The sequence below is a fragment of the Chelonia mydas genome, chromosome 3, assembly GCF_015237465.2.
Source record: "Chelonia mydas isolate rCheMyd1 chromosome 3, rCheMyd1.pri.v2, whole genome shotgun sequence".
Lineage (NCBI taxonomy): Eukaryota > Metazoa > Chordata > Testudines > Cheloniidae > Chelonia > Chelonia mydas.
Genome location: NC_057851.1, coordinates 45,428,729 through 45,449,057, shown reverse-complemented (window position 1 = coordinate 45,449,057; position 20,329 = coordinate 45,428,729). Strand labels below are relative to the sequence as shown.

Sequence of the window (20,329 nt, the reverse complement as noted above, 5' to 3'; positions counted from 1 at the left end):
CACTTTCACTTCACCATGGCCCTCCTTCTGTGAGGTGACGCCAGCTGACCTAATTGGCCTCTCGAGCCCTAATTAACCCTACTGAGGCTGGTGTGGCGCCACACCCCATCACAAATAAATTGTCTGGTTTTTAGACCTTCAGTAGTTCTCTGTCTGGGTATCCTGCATTTTACTTATTTTCAAGAATGCTTGAGACCTCTTTTTTATAATCTCTTAAACAAATTTTAGGCAACTGGATGATCTGTCTGTGAGTCAGTGTTCCCAATGAGATTTTGTTCGTGCTGTAAAATGGTTCTCTCCAAGAAAGACTGGATTGTGTTGCAGATTTCTTGTAGAATCTCAGACATTTATTTTTACTGGAATTAGAGATGGAAGAGATATACAAGGTCATCTAATCCATCCTTCTTGACAAATCAGCATTATTCCCTACATTACATTTGAATAGCCGTGTGCAATCTAATTTTTAAAATAGCTTCAGGAATGGGGATTCAACCACTTTCTTAAGAAGGCTGTTCCTTCGTTAATAAATGACACTGCCAGGAAATTTTGCCTGAAATTAAGAAAAGATTTAGGAATGTGGAATTATGTGAGACCCACTGCCTGAGATATTTAAAAGTAGCCTGGAAGAAGCACTAGAAAATATACAGTAGGGAACAATTTTGCACTGCCAGAAAGATGGTCTTTATGACCTAAATGTTTTTTGTTTTCCATCAGCAATTACTGAGATTCTATTTCTCAACATCATGACACATCTTGTTCTACAGTAACAGTCAGTTTGGTGGAACATTACTATATTAAAATCTATTATGAAAGACTAGAAGCTCCCATTAAATGGTGCATTTCATTTTTTATTGACAATGTATTCTGAAAGCCTCTACTGAAAGAAGCCTATTGGATCTGAATCAGAAGTATGGGAAGGGAGGCCGATTTCACAATAATCTAGATATTATGGATACTGGTACTGCACAGAGATAGAATAAAGGAAAGATTTACCATAAACAATTTAGTATATTGTACTGTGCATTCCTCATCCACGGCCAAAGATTGGGGCCAGTGATTTCTACTGTTTTGAAAATAAATGAGATTGTTTTTTCCATAAGTAGTCCTGTTGCTTTTACCCATGAAATGTCAAAGTAATGCACTCATTTGTCAGTGGGAGCAGTGTGGCTAAAATGCTATCACTAACTACATTCGGTCATTGTCTGACAACCTTACGTGACTTCAAATGGGTTTAAAGATTTTTTGTTTGTTTATATTATCAACTAAGACCATTTAAGGGGGACTGTATTTTAAATTCATTTGATGTAATCTCAAATGATTAACATTTAATTTCTCCCGAACAATGTATTTGGCTTTGAATTATAGTTTGATGTCCAGAAACTAAGAATCTACTGTGACCCAGAACAAAACAACCGAGAAACAGCTTGTGAAATCCCGGGATTTGTGAGTATGATTGATGAACTTTCAAGGATTGTTTGACATTTTATCCAAATAACTTAATACAGGGGTTATCTTAATAATGAGCTCTTAAAATAAACATTCCTGCATTTATTCAACTACTGTAAACAAATTCCTTCTGGAATTTGAGGAACTAATTCTATAATGTTCAAACAGGTAACAGCTACATGTCGGTCATCTAGCAACCTAGTTTTAGAACAAACATATTTTACAAGACTTTTGTATTTCCTCGAAAGACATCCTTAAAGAGGTCTTAAAATATTATTACTTACTAGAAGGTGTAAATGGGAAATCAGTACAAAATGAACTCTAAATCTTGTGTGACAAATGCTTTGAGATACTAAGTGCCTTGATTCTATTGATGTAAGATCTATCTACTTTAAGTGCAAAGTATTTTTATTACTACACTCATCAGTAAATCCCCTAATCTCTAAAATCTATTATCTGTTCAACAGAACTATGTTTCTAGCTTTTTAAATTAGAATTTCCTGTCAAAAGTATCCCCATTGAAGTTGGTGGCAAAATTCCAATTGACTTCAATAAGGCCTGGATTTCATCCAATGTGTTTTGGATGAGACAAAACTGAAGTCCTAATCAGTTCATGTCCAGGTTCATGGAGCTGAAGAGTGACCTAAAAGTGGCCCTGTCCTTACTTGGTTTGTTGGAGTTCATTCTATATTGAAATGTTAGTTGTTTGTAGAATGGTGCAGGGAAGTCTAAACCACATGGGACCAAATGTTGTAAAGAGTTCAGCTCCTATTTCAGAACCTAACTAACAGCTTGATTTACAGAACTGTGCAGTGTCTAGCAGCTGCCACTGTGATGCTTATGGTCAGTTTTTTGAAAGAGCTCAACTCCTACTTAGACCCAAATAAGTAGTTACGTTTTCAAAAGAGCTCAGCTTATTAGATACTGAGCTGTTTGGCAAGCCTGGCCATAGGCAATGATAGATTTTAAAGAGCTATATATCCAGCTCTTGTTTAGGCTCTTAAATGGGAGTTGAGCTTCAAAGCCTACGATAAATTTAAACTTATTGGATATAATTCTCTCTATAAAGCTTTGTCAACTTGATTGCAGGATTGCATCATCTTGATATTTATAAATTGGTAATGGGATTCAGAAAATAAACAAATGCAAACCCACTACATTCTGCATGATCAAATCCAGACAAAAAGATCCCTTTTTGCCAGTTTTGTTTCACTTGTTTTTTCATAAATGAAATTTATATATCACTGTGAAAATCTGAAGGTGCAGTGACATGTCAAAGGGTGCATAGCACTGTGGCCATAGCACTTTGGATTCTGGTTGTGTCAGAGTTTGTAAGCTAAACATGGTTTTGCTTGGTCAGCACTTGCATGAGGATCCTACTAAAGGTAATAGTGTGGTAATTCATTCCTGATGTGCTAGGAGATTTCAGAATGTATCATTCTGTGCTATTACAGATACCAGAAACCTCATTGCAATTATACAACCCATGGGCTAGTGTGTGGCTGCGTCCTACACAGGCCAAAGGGAGGGAAGGGAAAATAAGTCAATCCTCTCCACACCCTTGCATGGCCACACAGAATTTACCCAGATCTTGAGTTAGGAGATGAAGAGGGCAGGGACTTGACACCTGCTATTTGGGAACTGGTTATAAGAAATTATATTTTCCTTTACAAATATTGTGACATTCTTAAACTGTTTCTTTTCATTTCAGAATGGAGAGGTAAGCTCAATCATAAACCACTCAAACTCAATTTAAGGTAGTATTTACTTTTTTATAAACTCAGTATTATGCCATCAGCTGGTAATGTGTAGTTGGTTTCAAGAGATGGAAAGTGGTTTGCAAAAAACTAAAAGCAATGGAATTCAGTTAGTCAAAACTGTATCGTCAATGGGCAAACATTTTCAATTTGGGTGTCTAAAGTAAAACATCTAGTTCTAAATCCACATGTGGGCACTGGAATAAGTGGCCTGATTTTTGGAGGTTCTGAGAACTAGTGGCTCCTATTGGCTTCAGTTCAATTCCAGTTGTTTTTGACAGAAACTAGACTTTTATATTTCATAAGTGAAAACTATCAATTTCACTCTGAGAGAATATTCTACTAGGAGCCCTCTACTAGGAACCTTTAAAAGTCCGTGTTACACAACATCTTGTAAACAACAACACAACATCTTACAGATTAAGGTGCAATATATTATTTGGAATATGTAAATAATAAATGCTAAATACAATACAAAACCTACTCTTGCATAGCTCAGAATGCAAACCCCACAACCTCAATGTTGGGAGGGAGCTTTGTCTGGACTGGCAGAAGAAAGCGTATTGGCTCCCTTTTCCTCCTCCCTCAGGGGCTGGGAAGAGGCTAGCCAGGAGGAGAGGGAAAGGCATCGCCTGATCGGGGGCTGGGTTTGACCTCCAGCTTGAGCCCCCTCTCATGCCCAAGCAGCTCAGGGACCTGTTAGGGGTAATTCAGGTTCAAATTGTTATGACACAGCAGGTGGCAGGCATCCAGTACAGGTACTTATCCCATAGGGGGTTCAGTTCTCTCATAAACTGGGGTTGGAAGTGGGCTTAGGGGAAGGAATCCCTTAAAGAATCTAGGGAATGGGAATTGGGCTCCTAATATCTGGTACAGTGAGGAGGCAACCGCTTCTCTCCAGCTCCTTAACCTTGTTCCTCCTGCAAGGGGAGGGTGGTGAGGTCCCAGCAATGGGGAGAAACCAGCTGTGGAGGGGTCATGGCTGATGGCAGCGCTCCACCAGGTTGAAATGGTTAAGGAAGAATCATGATGTGCATTGTACGTGTTTTTGCCAGATAGTTCCCAGATATGTTAAGTCAATAAAGTTGTGGTCTAATTAAACCACAACCCTTGCATCATGTCTTTCTTCCTGTGTGTATGGGACAATCTAAATCTTCAGGTTTTATGTAACATCATTTGAGCATTTACTCTATGGGAAGCCAGATATGTTGTGTATTTTTTGTAATGAATTTGTTTTTTGTGTAAGGAATAATGGGCCTATTTTTCATTCAACTGAAACTAATTTTAAATGTTGTAAATCAACTTACTTCTTTGTGGTTATTTCTGATTTTTATTCGTAGACATCAGGGGAGACTCAGGCCCAGTATTTTTAGGTAAAAAGTATGTTTTATAAGTTAGGGGGTATTTTCTGCAACCCTTATTGCATGCACCCATGATTACTTGTGTGCACTAGTGTAGTCACAATAGTTCATAGATCACAAAATCTGGTCAATGTGATGCATATTTTGAATGTTGATTACTGAAAATACTCTGAAGATCACTATGAGATTGTTCTTAAATTTTATGAGGATGTAGATATAAATAGTCTTGTCTATAAATGGAAAAGGGAAAAAATATCAGCAGAGATGTCTGGAATGAAGCCATCACTATTTCATAACATAAACTTGGCTGATCTTCAGCATCAGATATCTGAGCAATTATTAGATGTTCCAGATGAAGTACTTTGATGTATCATAAATGAAAGCCACAGTGGTGACATGTAAAATTATTTAACAGATTTTTTACTAATCTTTAATGATTCATGTAACTGGTGATTGGGATCTTTCTGAATGATTTAAAAATGGAAAAGAGACTTCATTCATTAACTAATTTATTCCCAAAGAATAATTTGACCAGCTCTATTTGTAGCTGTAATTTCTTCAAAAAAGAACACACTTTAACTACAGTAGAAATCTGTTTTTTTCTGAATGGTCTAAGAGCTATCAGAGTTTTGGAGAGGTGGAACAAAAATTCATGGCTGCAAAGTTGCTCGGAGACATGACTGGTATACATTTAGGGAGGAGTTCTGATTAAACAAATGTTAAATAACTCAGAGCTGTGCTATATATGAAATAAAAATAAAGTCAGTCCTATATTTTGTCATGTTAATGCAGTTAATTGTAATATATTGATTTATGATTTTCCATGTATGTTGATGATCATTTTTATTTTTGGTAGTGTATGAATGGCCCTAGTGATGTAGGCTCCACGCCTGCTCCTTGTATATGTCCTCCAGGAAAACAAGGGCCTCCAGGCCCAAAAGTGAGTAGGGTTTTCTTTAATTTTCTTATTTTTAAAATCTACTTTTCATTGGTGCTTTTACCTTCTATGTTATAAGGTCATTGTGTAAGGAAGAAGCCACACTGAGCCTAATTCTGCTCCCATTGAAGCCAATGGGAGTTGCTGGTAGTCGCCAACTTGCAAGATCAGACTCTGACAGATGCAATTAATTAGCTACTGGTTCCATAATTTCCATAACTTCCATAAGCCAAATGTCATTTACATTTTTTAAGAAAATTAGATGTTCATTTACATTCAAATTTCGTAGTTACTCTCCAGTAAATAACTTCACCCCCCTTACGATCATTGTCTAATAATGAAATCCTAACATGGTTTGACATGGAAAAATCTGATCCTGGAGAAATGACAATTTCTCAACTTTTCTTAATTTGCAATTCATATTTAAAAATCTACTGGGGGCTGCTTTGGGTTTAGTTGACCTTTATAGCCTCTGAGCAGTGGTGAAGTGCATGTTGCATCAACTACTAGTGGCTGGTCCACACTGAAGAGAACAGCTAGCAGTTACTCCATTACCTCAAGTGTATGGGCATTTCAGCTGATGATCCATTTCAGGAGTTGTTATAGTTTCACGTGATAGAATTTCTTGTTTTTTATTTGCATTTTTAAACAAAACCTAGGGAAGTACTTACAAGAACAGTAAAGCACTCAAAAGTTAGGAAATGACAGAATTAGGTGGCCCAAGCAATCTTAATTAGGTCCCCTAGTGGATATGCAAGCTTGAATTGCATGACCATATACTATCTGTTCTAGCAGGAACCCTGCTTCATTCAGTGCACAACTGGATAGCGCATGAGGCGGAGGACTGCAAGAAGAGAAAGGAATTTTGCATTAGGACCCAGTACAATGAGGTCCTAATTAGGTCCCAGTACAGTGTGATTTTGTTCCTGGCTGTGTCACAGATTTCCCATGTCATGCTGGACAAGATTATCCTAACATCTGGACACAAGGAAGCTGAATTAAGATTGCACAGGCAACTTTAATTATAGCTAGAGCCCTACCAAATTCATGGTCTATTTTGGTCAATTTCACAGTTATAGGATGTTAAAAATTGTAATTTTCATGATTTCAGCTTTTTAAATCTGAAATTTCACAGTGTTATAATTGTAGGGGTCCTGACCCAAAAAGGAGTTGGGGGGGGGGGGTTTGCAAGGTTATTGTAGGGGATGCTTGCGGTACTGATACCCTTACTTTTGCACTGCTGCTGGCAGTAGCATGGCCTTCAGAGCTGAGCAGCTGGAGAGCAGCGGCTGCTGTCCAAGAGCCCAGCTCTGAAGGCAGAGCTGCCGCCAGCAGCAGCACAGAAGGATGGCATGGTATTGCTACCCTTACTTCCGCGCTGCTGCCTGCAGAGCTGGGCCCTCAGTTAGCAGTCACCACTCTCCGGCTGCCCAATTCTGAAGGCAGCAGTGCAGAATTAAGGGTGGCATGGTATGGTATTGTCCCTTACTTCTGCGCTGCTGCTGGCGGGGTGCTGCCTTCAGAGCTGTACGCCTGGCCAACAGCCACTGCTCTCCAGCCACCCAGCTCTGAAGTCAGCACAGAAGTAGGGGTGGCAATACCATGACCCCCTAAAATAACCTTGTGATTCCCGCCCCCTGCAACTCCCTTTTGGGTTAGGACCACCAGTTTGAGAAAGCTGGTGTCCCCTGTGAAATCTGTATAGTATAGGGTAAAAGCACACAAAGGACCAGATTTCATGGGGAGAGACCAGATTTCACAGTCCGCGATGTGTTTTCAATGGCCGTGAATTTGGTAGGGCCCTAATTATAGCATGTCCTAACTTTTGAGTGCTGGACTTTACCACCTTAATATTATTTTAATATTGTTTTTTATTTGTAATCTGAATATGCAGTAGTACCAAATAATTAGTGGCTTCTTATTTAAGACACTTTTTGCAACCCTCTAAATTTTTATATGGCTGTTTCTAAATCCAGTTGTTTTCAATCCATTGTCTATTATGTTATCTAATAACATTAGATGCTCTTTACAAAAAAGCAATTTTATTTTTGGTGGTATAACCACTAAGACCAAAATTAGTCATTTTAAATCCTCATTAGGCACCTAAATGAAAGTGGCCTAATTTTCGAAGGAGCTGAGGATCTGGAATTCCCAGTGGAGTCTGTTACCCTTAGTTCAGCACCTCTCAGTGTCAGACCACTTTTACTTAGGTCCCTAAATGTAGATTTAGTTGACTAACTTCAGAATCTCAGTTTTGAAATATTTTTCAAAGGTGTACTTACATACTGTGACTTTGTATAAATGACATTATTGTGGGATTCTATATTCTTTGTCACTGAATTCAATATTAAACTTGCTCAATTTACATGTTGTCAAATGACTTCTCACATTTCCAGTTCAAACTAGGCTTTAAGACTCAATCTGTGATCTTCCTCTTCCTGTATCATCAGGAATTTACCTGGTAATTTTGCTGACAATGTGTGTGGCTGAACACAATCTGGTTTACTATTCCAGAACTGCATGTGCTATAGTAATAGTAAACTGTTGTTTGGAACCAAATCTTTGTCCTTTTTAAAGTCAATGGGAATTTTGCCAGTGATGTTTGGGACAAAGGACCAGGATCAGATCCTTTGTTGGTAAATTAAACCGAGAGCGTTCAAATACAGTGAGCTAATATATTGAGTAAGAATATTTTTGGTGGTTTTGCTTTGTGATCATAAAGATGGTCTAGTTATCTTTGGGGAACTGCAGTTTTCTTTTTGCTTTTTTTATGGGCCTGATCCAAACCGCATTGAAATAGTTGGAAAGACTCCCACTGACTTCTGTAGGCATTGGCTAAAGCTCTAAGAGGGGTTACAAAGGATAAGCACCTTGAGGCAGTAGCTGTTGATTAAAAGGTTTTAACCATGTCCATCTTGGCTGTTTCACTTTAATTAGAGCCAAACTCAATAAAAATCTGGCATCAGGATAATCCTTGGTAGAGACCTACAGACAGATGAAGTTTGGTTCAGGGTGGTATTGACTAACATATTTTATAGAGTTTTTTTATTTGTTTTTATTTCTACTGTTTTCTTTTTCATGTTCTATAACATCCTAAATATGGGATATTATGGGCTATCCTTAGGGCCCAATCTTCCAAGCCCTACATAAGAAGTCAGTGGGAGTTTTCCCGTAGAGGGATTACAGGATCAAGCCCTTTGTATTATAGCAATTACTCTTCCAAAAAAATTATCTGGGCTTACAGCCAATGTTCTGTGGAACGATATTCCTTGAAGGCCCGAGTTCCTGAAGCTCAGAAATATGCTTGGATAAAAGTTACTTTCAACTAATTGTAAATTTCTCTTTCATATTTCTTTGTGCTCTAATGTATAACTTCTTCACAGGGAGACCCTGGACAACCTGGGAATCATGGTTATCCTGGACAGCCTGGTCCAGATGGTAAGCCTGTGAGTACTAAAAACTTAGTCATATAAAGTACTGTAAATGCAAAACTAACGGTAAAGGAAAAAATCTTTAATATGTCATGTTCTACAGCATTATGAATTATAGGCTAAGATGCATCAGAATTTAACAATTCTATGAACATTTTGATTGTTAGATTAAAAGCCATCAGAATGATAGCATGAAACTAAAGACTTGCCTGAATGAAAACCCAGGATAGGAACATCCCTAAATTTGTGGGACATTTGAATCCGAAGTTCAAATCTTAAACTGATCTCTTCATGTGACATGCGTGGATACAATGGCTTAAAGCAACAACCCATAAGGAGTTTACTTTTTTCTCAGTGTCAATATGACCCTTATATTGTGCTCAAAAATGTTTAGGGTTTCTTGTGCAAGAGTATCCCAGAATTAGAATTAAAAATAGTACTCTGCTTTGAAATACAGATGACTGAAAAATACTGTATATTCCCACACACTGCAGTTTGTTTTTTAATTTACTATTGTTCGTTTATGAATGTATGGTTTATGAAAACAGTAGGTGAATGACAGGTGTTCATATAATGAAAATGTCAAATTTGGTGATGGTCAGTTTGGTTTTTAGTTTTAGAATTGTTTTTAAATTGTATTAAAAATCCCCAAATAGTAAAGTACGCTTAGGTTCCATAAAAGAAATTAGGACTCTGATGGAAGTGGAAGCTTCTGAGAAGTTGACACCCACATCTTAATCCTCAGTAAATGCGTGGTGTTTACAGTTCATAGGTTTCATTTTGTGTTCCTGAGCCACTGGTGTGTGTGCCTGAGGTGTATTGGGAGGATAAAGGTGAAAGATTCAGAGACTTCGACCACCCAAATTCCTGGCCTAAGGGTGTAGACCCCAATGTGGCTTCTTAGAGTTTGTTGTAAAAAATGCAAAAGACAGTGGAGGGCATTAAAAATAGTTTAATTTTGAAAAGAGAATAATTTATCTGGCAGCTACTATGACCTGAAAAAATAATTCTAGTGAAAGAAATGGAAGAAATCTGTGATATACATGTGTACGCCCGCACGCATTCCGACATGCACATACACACAGACACCTATATTAGGGGTTGTTAATCTTTAATAATGTTTACCCTTTTGTTTTTACTGGGGAGGAGTAAATGATCAGCTGTAAATGGATCCTTGGACATTAGGAAAGACTTGTTAATGCACATCACTAGCAACATACATATCTTAATATGAATAATGATCAAACTGGAAGTGCAAACACTCAAACAGGACATGGAAGATGATGGTGAGGGCAGAGGTTATCTGGAATAAGTCTTCAGTTTTCAGTATAAATGGGTTGTCCTTTGGAAACTAATATTGTAGGATGAAAACTGATGAAGAATACAAGCTAAGAATAAGGCTATACTGCAATGTATTGAGTTTGCAGAAAATGTCTAGTGGGTGTACCACAGATCCAGTCTTATTTAAAATCTTCCTTGTTGATGTGGTAGAGGAGGAAATATCATGTTCACAGCATTTTCAGGTGGTACAAATTTGAAGGAGTTGCAAACATCATTAAGGATGAAGATAAAAAGGGGACTTCAGAAAGATGGGCAAAAAAGGGGTGGAGGAAGTTGGCTGCAGAGAAGGCTAATACAGTTTAAGCAGTGGCACCATGCTATGGAGATAATGTTCTACAGTTTTGGTGAGACTGCAGCAGGAATATTGTGTTAAATTTCCACTGTATTATCAGAAATGGACAAACTGGAGAGAAGTAAGAGATGAGCAGTGAAGAACTAGACTGAGGCTTTCAGCTCAGCTCTGTATGAGAGTCACTATGTAGCTGTGCCACCCCAGGAGAAGAACCATGAAGAACCTGTGATTCAGAGTCAGAACTCCTCTCCAAATTCCCTCTTGTCCTGGGAAACTGAGGGGCAAGTATTGCAAAAAATCCTTTACAAGTGAGAGTCCTAGTTGTGTTTAAGGGCGATATAGTTGGGTCCTTAAGGTTCAAATAATTTACCATAAATGATTGGGAAAAGGGGGTGAAAAGTGAGGTAGCAAAGTTTGCAGCTGGTACAAAATTACTCAAGATTGTTAAGTCCAAAGCTGACTGAGAAGAGTTACACAGGGATTTCACAAAACTGAATGACGGTGTGACAAAATGGGAGATGAAATTCAATGCTGATAAATGTAAAGTAATGCACATTGGAAAACATAATCCCAACTATACATACAAAATGATGAGGTATAAATTAGCTGTTACCGCTCATGAAAGAGATCTTGGCACTTTGTGGATAGTTCTCTGAAAATATTTGCTTAATGTGCAGCAGCAGTCAAAAAAGCTAACAATGTTAGGAACCATTAGGAAAGGGATAGATAATAAGTCAGAAAATATCATAATGCTACTATATAAATCCATGATATGACCACACCTTGAATACTGTGTGCTGTTCTGGTTCTCCCATCTCAAAAATTATATATAAGAATTGAAAAAAGTGAAGGGAAAGTCAACACAAATGATTAGGGGTGTGGAACAGCTTCCATATGAGGAGAAATTAAAAAGTCTGGGACTGTCCAGCTTAGAAAAGAGATGACTAAGGGAGGGATATGATAGAAGCCTATAAAATCATGACTGGTATGGAGAAAGTGAATAGGGAAGTGTCATTTACTCTTTCACATAACACAAGAACTATGAGTCACCCAATGAAATTAATAGGCAGCAGATTTAAAACACACATAAGGAAGTACTTCTTCACACACAGTCAGCCCGTGGAACTCATTGCCAGGGGATGTTGTGAAGGCAAAAAATTAAACTGGAGTAAAAAAAATTAGGTAAATTCATGGAGGATAGGTCCATTAATGGCGATAAGCTAAGATAGTCACGGATGCCTCCACATGTGCTGGGGCTCCCTAAACCTTCAACTGTCCAAAGCTGGGACTGGAAAACAGGGGATGGATCACTCGAAATTGCCCTGTTGCGTTCATTGTCTCTGAAGCATCTGGCACTGGCCGCTGTCAGAGACAGGATACTGGGCTAGATGGACAATTGGGCTGATCTAGTATGGCCGTTCTTATGATGTTATGTACCAGGTAACTAGAGATGGGCTGAAACCAAAATTCTGATAAGAATAACTCAGATTTTGGCGAAGTCTGTATTTGGATCCAAACTTTGCAGTTCTTCTTATTTTTTTCATGTATATTTTGATCAATTTGCTTTAAAAAAGTTCTGCAAATTCTTCAAAAGATTTCCACAGATTTCGGTATATCTCCTACAAGTTTCCTGGGCTCTCATTAAGTGATGTGGCCTTGGTCTTTGTTACTTTTCATAAAACATTTAAAATTCTGTGTTTAGTAAGAGCTTTAAATACCGATAGTAGTACATTTAGTTTCTGTGTGTTGAAAGAATGAGATTAATACTTGTTTGCAACTGTAAAGCTTATTAATTTTGCAATTTACATAGAAAAAGCTCTGTGCTGCACTTTATAAAATGTCCACTGATCTGAAGTCCAGGACTTGGTATATTAAGTCCTGGAGCAATGTTAAAATAGCACTGATGATCCAAGGGACCACTGACAAAATTTCAGTATCTTAAAAAGCTGAGATTCTTATCTTTCATATGTTCTGTAATTCTAAACATGTTTTATGTTGGATATCTCTTCCTGATTCTCAGAATTCTGGGAGTGCCTTTGGGGGAAGGGATAGCTCAGTGGTTTGAGCATTGGCCTGCTGAACCCAGGGTTATGAGCTCAATCCTTGAGGAGGCCATTTAAGGATCTGGGCCAAAACATTGGGGACTGGCCCTGCTTTGAGCAGGGGGTTGGACTAGATGATCTCCTGAGGTCACTTCCAACCCCTATATTCTATGATTGTATGAATTACCACCAGATTGCAATGGCTATTATTCTGAAAGCTGTTAGAGCTAGAATTAATACTTACACTCTTTGAAAGGTGAGAATCCTAGCTTTTGAATGGTCTAAAGCAGAGGTGGGCAAACTACAGCCTGGGGGCCACATCCAGCTCTCCAGACATTTTAATCCGGCCCTCTAGCTCCTGCCAGGATGTAGGGTCTGGGGCTTGCCCTGCTCCGGTGCTCCAGCCAGGGAATGGGATTGGGGTCTTGCCCCATTCCGCACGGCTCCCGGAAGTAGCAGCATGTCCCCAGTCCAGCTCCTATGTGTAGCGACAGCCAGGGGGCTCCGCATGTACCCCAAGCACCACCCCTGCAGCTCCCATTGGCCAGGAACTGCAGCCAGTGGGAGCTGCAGGGGCAGTGCCTGGCTGCTCCTCCTCATAGGAGCCGGAGAGGGGACATGCCGCTGTTTCTGGGAGCTGCTTGAGGTAAGTGCTGCCCGGAGCCTGCTCCCCTGACCCCCTCCCATGCCCCAACTCCCTGCCCCAGCCCGGATCCCCCTCCCGCCCTCCAAACCCCTCGGTCCCAGCCCAGAGCACCCTCCTGCACCCCCAACTTGTCATCCCCAGAGCCCGCTGCCTCATCTTAGTAATAGCCCCTGGAGGCATTGTGACTTAGACACCTTCCTGAGGCAAAATTTCCTCATGGTTTCTCCCTTGTTTGAGGGGGGTAGTAATTTGCTGCTGTCCTATACAAGCTGCAAATTTTCACATCCGAGGGCTGGCCAGTGGGCTAAGTCAAGGCTCTGCCCATTCCTCAGTCACTCAGGAATTAGGTATAATTCCACTCTTTTCCTTGAATGTGCATTTTCTCTGCAAAATCATTAGCAATCTGTACCATTATTCTGGCCACAACCATCCTTATGTTCACAACCCTGTGTATTTAGTTCCTTCTAAGAGTAGGAATAATCTGTGCAGAAAGATGTTCATAGAAATTCTTGACAAATATATGTGCCATAGCTACTTAGGAGACCTAGTGATGGCCAGATGGATTGTAGACAACATTCTGGCACTCTTTCTTGCTTTTAGCTGCTGACCACAGGTTTTCTAACATGTCTCTGCCCAATGTCAACCAGAATTTGACTCTCTGTATTTTATTTATTCTTTTTATTGTGGTTTAAGATTTTCAGAAAACAGATATTTCTACAATGGTATACATTTCCTGACTGTTTCTTATTGAAGAAACAAGGATTACTGGTGTAGGCTCTGTTAAGATGTACTCAAAGCAATTTTGGGAAACAACTGTTGTCATTTTTGCATACCCTTTCATGTTTCTTGGTTTGTTTCAATGCGATTCATCTTCCCAGGAGCATCATAACTTGTAATATAACAAATTATGGAGGAAAAATAACTTGATTCTAAAGTCTTTCTGTAACCTTGGAATTTGGCAGTCATGATTTTTTCCCTACTAGTGAGTCATGATTTACAAAGATGGACATTCTGTGAACATGGGAAAGATTTACAAAACTATCTCAAAACATTAGAGGAGTATTGTGAACCTCTGATAATGCAGAAAGTGAGAGATTATAAATTGCAGCAATTTGTTGAATTGAAACTCATATTAATTGAAGTAATTTTGATTAAATGCTTCAGTTTTCTGAACTGACTTATTTTGTGAATATTCAGCTGTCGCTATTTGCACTTGTTCTTTGTAAGAACAAATCGCAGACCTATTAGGTCATCTCCAACCCTAGCCAGTGCATTGTTGTTTCTTACAGTAGATTCTTGAGTGCTTTCCAGTCTAGTATTTTAGACTTGAATGAGGGGACTTTTACCCATCCATGTAGGAGACCTTTGTTCAGTTTAATAGACCTCTGTATCTGTCTATATTCGGTTTTTCAGTAGTGTCCCTCGCCATAGTATCAAGGACCTTAGTGTCAGGAAATGTGTCTTGTTGTTCCGGATACCTTTTCCTTTGCTCATTTTAATCTTGTTATTCCTGATTATATCCCCTTGAGACCCCCTAAGGCTTTTTGGCTCTTGCCCCATAATATGCTTGCAGATGGTTATCATGTTATTTGTTTAATCAAATTATGTGTGTATGAAAAACCTGAAGTTATGATGTAGTTTTTATAATCTTTCCTGGGAAGCGAATACTTCCAGCCCCCAGATCAGTTTTGATGCTTATCTCTACACTCCCTCCAGTTTGCGTCTCTGAACTGTATGGTGGGGCAACAAATGTTGCTTGTTTCTTTGTTTACAGATAGTACGTAAGGAATGTATTTAATTTCAAATAATTATAGTGAATTGTCTGTGGTATAAAGATCATGCATGAGCAGTTCATTGCAGCTGTTCAATATTCACAATTTAACTGTTATTTAGTATTGGTTGGATATAGAAATCATAGTGTATGTGTATATCTTCTAAGTAGATGTGTGTATCCCTTAGAATTAGGTTTCTTGTGTTAGACAAATTCAGAATTTGCTTTTCATGAATATTCTCAAACATTACTCTAAAATTAGATGTTTCCCTGAATATTTCTATAGTAAACTTGTTTCCTAGAATATTAATGGAAAATGAATGTAAGTGGGATTCAAACACGCTCAAAGTACATTTGTTAAATGTGAAAAAACAGTCGCTGAAATTCTCTGTTTTGTTTGTTTTGCTGTAATCACCAGCTCTACTTAATGTACCCATTCCTATAGCTTAAAGTTAGTTGAAGTAACTAAAATGAGCATGGCTGGGCCCAATTATACAGTCTTCACTCACATGAGTAGTCCTATTGACTTCAAAAGCACAGAAATGAGAACCTGTAGTACCATAATAAAAAGAAAAATATTTCTCCTCACTCAATTTCTTGACCTAAACTATCACAATAGAAATAGCTTCCGTAAATGAGTCTAAAATTTTATTTTAATCTAAGTAGTAATTTTAATGGGCTCTTATCCAGCTGAGAAAGCAGCCTGGAGTAGCTGGCCCACAGAACATTCAAGGGCCCCCCTGACTATGCAGTCCCAAAGGCTGCTCTCTGTTCCAAGGGATTCTTTATATTTGTCAGGGAAGAACTCAAAATATTACCATGATAAAACAGCATCTTCTGCTCTTACGCAAGGGATACTTAAGGGCAATAAAGAAGATAGGTTATTGACCTGCTTGTTGAAAAGAATGCACGAAAACACTAATTCATAAAATTTGAACTCTGAACAGATGGTTGACAAATCTGGGCTATTCTCCAGTCCCCTATTTAGCTTCATTCATGGAATTTTAAAAGCTTTTATTGTCTTCTTACAGTGTTCAGTAAGTGATGAAGAACTTTAAAACTGGCAAGGTTGAGTTTACTGAGATATCTAGCTGCAAACTCAGTATTCAGATTACTGTTCTTGACATTCTTAAAGCTATCAAAAGTCTCACCTAATAAAGTACCTTTTGAAGGTTCTCTTCTTGAGCTGCAGGATTTTGTTACATGCTTACTATCCAAATGTCGCTAATATTTGTGATTATTTAATACTTACACAATGAACTTTGTATAGTAGCCAGATACATCAACAGCATTTTAAAAAGAAAAAAAAGTTAATAGTAACCAGTGAGAGTTAGGTGTCTCAGTATCTTTGAGGATCTAGGCATTACTTTCTTATGTACTTGGGACCCCTCTTGCCATCCACCTGTGAGCATGTGGTGGGCTTGAATTTATACTTTGAGCTCCATCCAGCTTCTACAGCTGCTGTCCTATGAAAGCTCCACAATCCTTAATGGCTATGCAGCTGCAAATGCTGCCCTTGATTCCAAGAAATAATTACTTGGTAGTGCTATACGGCCTCATGCGACCTACCTCTTCCCACAGGAAATATAGTTGCTAAAATATCCCTAAGTGTCAAGCACCATCCCCAATGTTCTGAAATTTCCTTCATATTAGGAAATTCGTACTATAAATTAGGCTTCTTAAACACAACATATTTACTTTGAAGGCAGAGAGGGGCCACTCCAGACCTGGATAGTTCATTACCATTCTAGATTATTATTTTAAATAGCGTACACATTCATTTCTGGATTCTTTTAATGAACATGGCCTTGTTTCTAGAAACTTTCTGATCTGTATAGCTTAGCCTTTCATGAAAGTAACACACAATTCCCCTCTTGCTTATGTGGCGTATGTCCTTATCTGTCACAAATGACTGCACCACAACTAAAGGTGGGGCTGAATTTGTATGGGCTTACCCAAAGAAGGACAGCTCTGCTTTGTGGTTGGGGGGGGGAGGAGAGGGAGAGAGGAAGAAGGTCAGAAACTGCTGCAAAAGGTGCTCGGTGGTCAACTTTGCAGCAATGACTCATCCCACCCCCCCCCCCCCAGGAATGTGCATAAAGGAATGTGGGGCAAGTCTCTATGCATAGTTATTCCTTTCTGTGTATTCTCTAGTGTAGTGGTTACCAGAGTGATTGGTGGTCTGCAGAGCACTTGGTGGTGGTCTGTGGATGATGTTGAGTCTGCTCCTTGTTTCCACCTCTTTCAATAATGTTCAGGATCTTCACTACAGTAGCAAACCTGGAGGCCTGTAAAAATAGCTGGAAATTAGGAGCCAACTTAGACCATGTCTACACTAGCACTTATGTCACCTGAACGTTTGTCTTGCAGGGGAGTGAAAAAACACCCCTCTGAGTGATGTAAGTTTTGCCGGCATAAGTGCTCGTGTGCACAGTGCTATGTTGGCAGCAGACTCTCACCAATCGACATAGCTACCGCCGCTCTTTGAGCTGGTTTTATTACGTCGATTGAGAGCTCTCTCATCGACATACTGCAACTACACGAGCGCTCTTACAGCGCCACAGCTGTATCTGTACAGTAGAGACATGGCACTAGATAGTACTCAGACCTATTGCTATACAATGAGAGAAGAGGAAACGGGAAGTTCTTTTGCCATTTTGGGTCACCAGTGGAAGAAGAATGTGCAAGGGAGAAATGAGCAAGGCCGTTGATCAAGTAGGTCACGGGGAGAAGACCAGGTAGCTGGGCAACATGTCAAGAAGAGCAAGGAAAAAGGGAAACAAGAAGTAGACGATATAGAGAAGGAGCAGGGAGGGAAGCAGAAGGGAGATAAGGTAACAGAGGAACATGAGCAGAGGTTTGGGGAAGAGAGAACATAACCAATAGGAGGCAGAGATTAAAAAAACAGCAATTTTTAAAAATAAATGGTCAAAACAGCTATCACATTCAACAAAATACATCAAATGCTTTCCTAATATTTTTTGCTGAAGCAATTACTTCCATCACCATGGGAATTCTGTGAGTGAGAAGGGAGGTCATCCTTATGATTGTGAGTGTGGATGTAAATGGGAGGTGTGGTAGTCCACAAGACAATCTCTCCATTAAGATGTGGTCTACCTTATGAAAAAGTTTGAGCTCCTCTCTTGCAATGTTTTGTCTGGTCTTGTTTTCTTCAGCTCCTAATTATTGTATTGCTCTTCTCAGAGCCTACTGACTGTCAGCAGCAGCATTTTTTGAGTAATAAGGTCCCAAGAATTGATGTTGTATTCCCAACACACTCATCAGAGCCTTACATTTTTTTATTTCCCTTTCCTCTGATGTTATGTCCCTGTGTGTGCAGTGTAAACCTGCATTGTCCTTTTGCTGCCTTACTGCATTGCAAATTTGTCCTTACTCCAGATGTGCACCAGTGCAGCAGAGTAGTGATTTTGTGTGTGTGTGTGTGTGAGAGAGAATAACTTGTTCATACTGGATAAGTGTGTGTGTGTGTGTGTGTGTAAAAGTAAGTAAGCAATGGATTATGGGAAAACCAAGTCTTACAGGTGGGTTTTGCATTTAATTCTGAATGTGGCAAGTTTAGTGATCATTTTTAGCTCCTCTGGAAGTGAGTTCCATAGCCCAGGCCCAGCTCTTGTGGAAGTTCTCTCCTGTGTTCATGAGGTGTGTAGCAAAGCGAAGACTCACTGGTGTGGCACCTCCTGCTGGTCATCTGGGAATTAGCTCTTTTCCAGCTCAGAATGCCCTCTGCTGGCCAGTGACTCACCTGCCGCAGGCCTCATGTCCCTCCCGGACCCTGGTGCCACTTACTTTGGGGTTCTGCCCCAGCAGTACCCCTGCTCTGGGTCTCCGCTCCCAGGGAACCCACAACCCTCTCACCCTCCTTGCTTCAGTGGCTACTGCCAGTCGTCATCCAGCCCCTGCTCACTGCAGCAAACTGCAGTCTGTCATGGCCACTCATCATTGGCAAGGAGGTTGGACCAGCTGCCTCTGCCTATCTCTGGGCTGCACCTCCCAGCTCCAGTACCTGCATAGGCCTTTACCAAGGCCTCAGCCTGGGGAGTTGCCAGGCTGGAGCTCCTCAGCTCCTCTGGCCTTTCCCCAGCCCTGAACACTCCAGATACCCTTTCTCCCAGACAGCCAGGTCCTTCTCTCTCCACAGCTAGAGAGAGACTGACCCAGTTCCTCCCTCAGTCCTTATAACAGAGCCAGGTGTGGCCTGATTGGGGCATGGCCCTAGCTGTGGCTGCTTCCCCAATCAGCCTAGCCTTTCACAGGAGCGGGGTTACTGCCCCGCTACAAGGTTCCCCCTGTATTTGACACTTTTGTGCTTCAAGTGGAATGTCATTGTCACGATAGGCCATGGTCATAGAGGGAGAAGCAATCTCTTAAGTAGCTAGGTACACTCTCATTGAGGGCTTTGAATATCAGGAAAGAGACATTGATTTGAACTCTATATTCAACTGGGAACCAGTGCAGAGGTTGGAGTTTGAGGAGTTATGCTGATGGCCACCTGTGTAGAAAGTAAAAGGGTTGCTGCATTTATTGCCCATCTTGGTCAGTTATGAGTAGGGCCCTACCAAATTCATAGCCGTGAAAAATGTGTCATGGACCATGAAATCTGCTCTTCTGTGTGCTTTTACTCTATACTATACAGATTTCACAGACCATCGTTTCTTAATCTGGGTGTCCTGACCCAAAAGGTGGTTGTGGGGTGATTGCAAAGTTATTTTACGGGGAGTCACGCTATTGCCACCCTTCTTCTGCACTGCTTTCAGAGCTGGGAGGCCGGAGGGCAGCGGCTATTGGCCAGGCGCCCAGCTCTGAAGGCAGCGTCCTGCCAGCAGCAGCGCAGAAGTAAGGATGGCAATACCATATCATGTCATCCTTACTTCTCCGCTGCTGCCTTCAGGGTTGGGCAGTCAGAGAGTGGTGGCTGCTGACCAAAGGCCCAGCAGCAGCACAGAAGTAAGGCTGGCAAAACCATCCCATCCCATCCCATCCCATCCTTACTTCTATATTGCTACTGGCAGTGACTCTGCCTTCAGAGCTGGGGTCCTGGCCAGCAGCCACCACTCTCTGGCTGCCCAGCTCTGAAGGCAGCATCGTTGACAGCAGCAGTGAAGAAGTAAGGGTAGCTGTAATGCAACCCCCCCCCCCCCACAATAAGCTTGCAACCCCCCACAACTCCTTTTTGGGTCAGGGCCCCTAAAATTACAACACTGTGAAATTTCTGATTTAAATATCTGAAATAATGAAATTTATGAAAAACCCTATGACTGTGAAATTGACTAGAATTGACCATGAA

General features: G+C 40.3%; 1 protein-coding gene across 6 annotated transcripts in view; it reads left to right on the top strand.

Annotated features, from left to right (window-relative positions):
- LOC102937775 (collagen alpha-1(XXI) chain) overlaps positions 1-20,329 on the top strand; it is a 193,904-nt gene that overhangs the window by 73,464 nt on the left and 100,111 nt on the right. For 4 of the 6 annotated variants that reach the window (XM_037894224.2, XM_043542389.1, XM_043542388.1 and 1 more), the window contains 4 exons: positions 1,366-1,443; positions 3,158-3,166; positions 5,421-5,504; positions 8,885-8,947. In XM_037894224.2, coding sequence (XP_037750152.1) covers positions 1,366-1,443; positions 3,158-3,166; positions 5,421-5,504; positions 8,885-8,947 — 234 coding nt within the window. Of the gene's footprint in view, positions 1-1,365; positions 1,444-3,157; positions 3,204-5,420; positions 5,505-8,884; positions 8,948-20,329 lie in introns of those variants that run through there. The other 2 variants (XM_043542391.1, XM_043542392.1) reach the window with 2 other exon arrangements.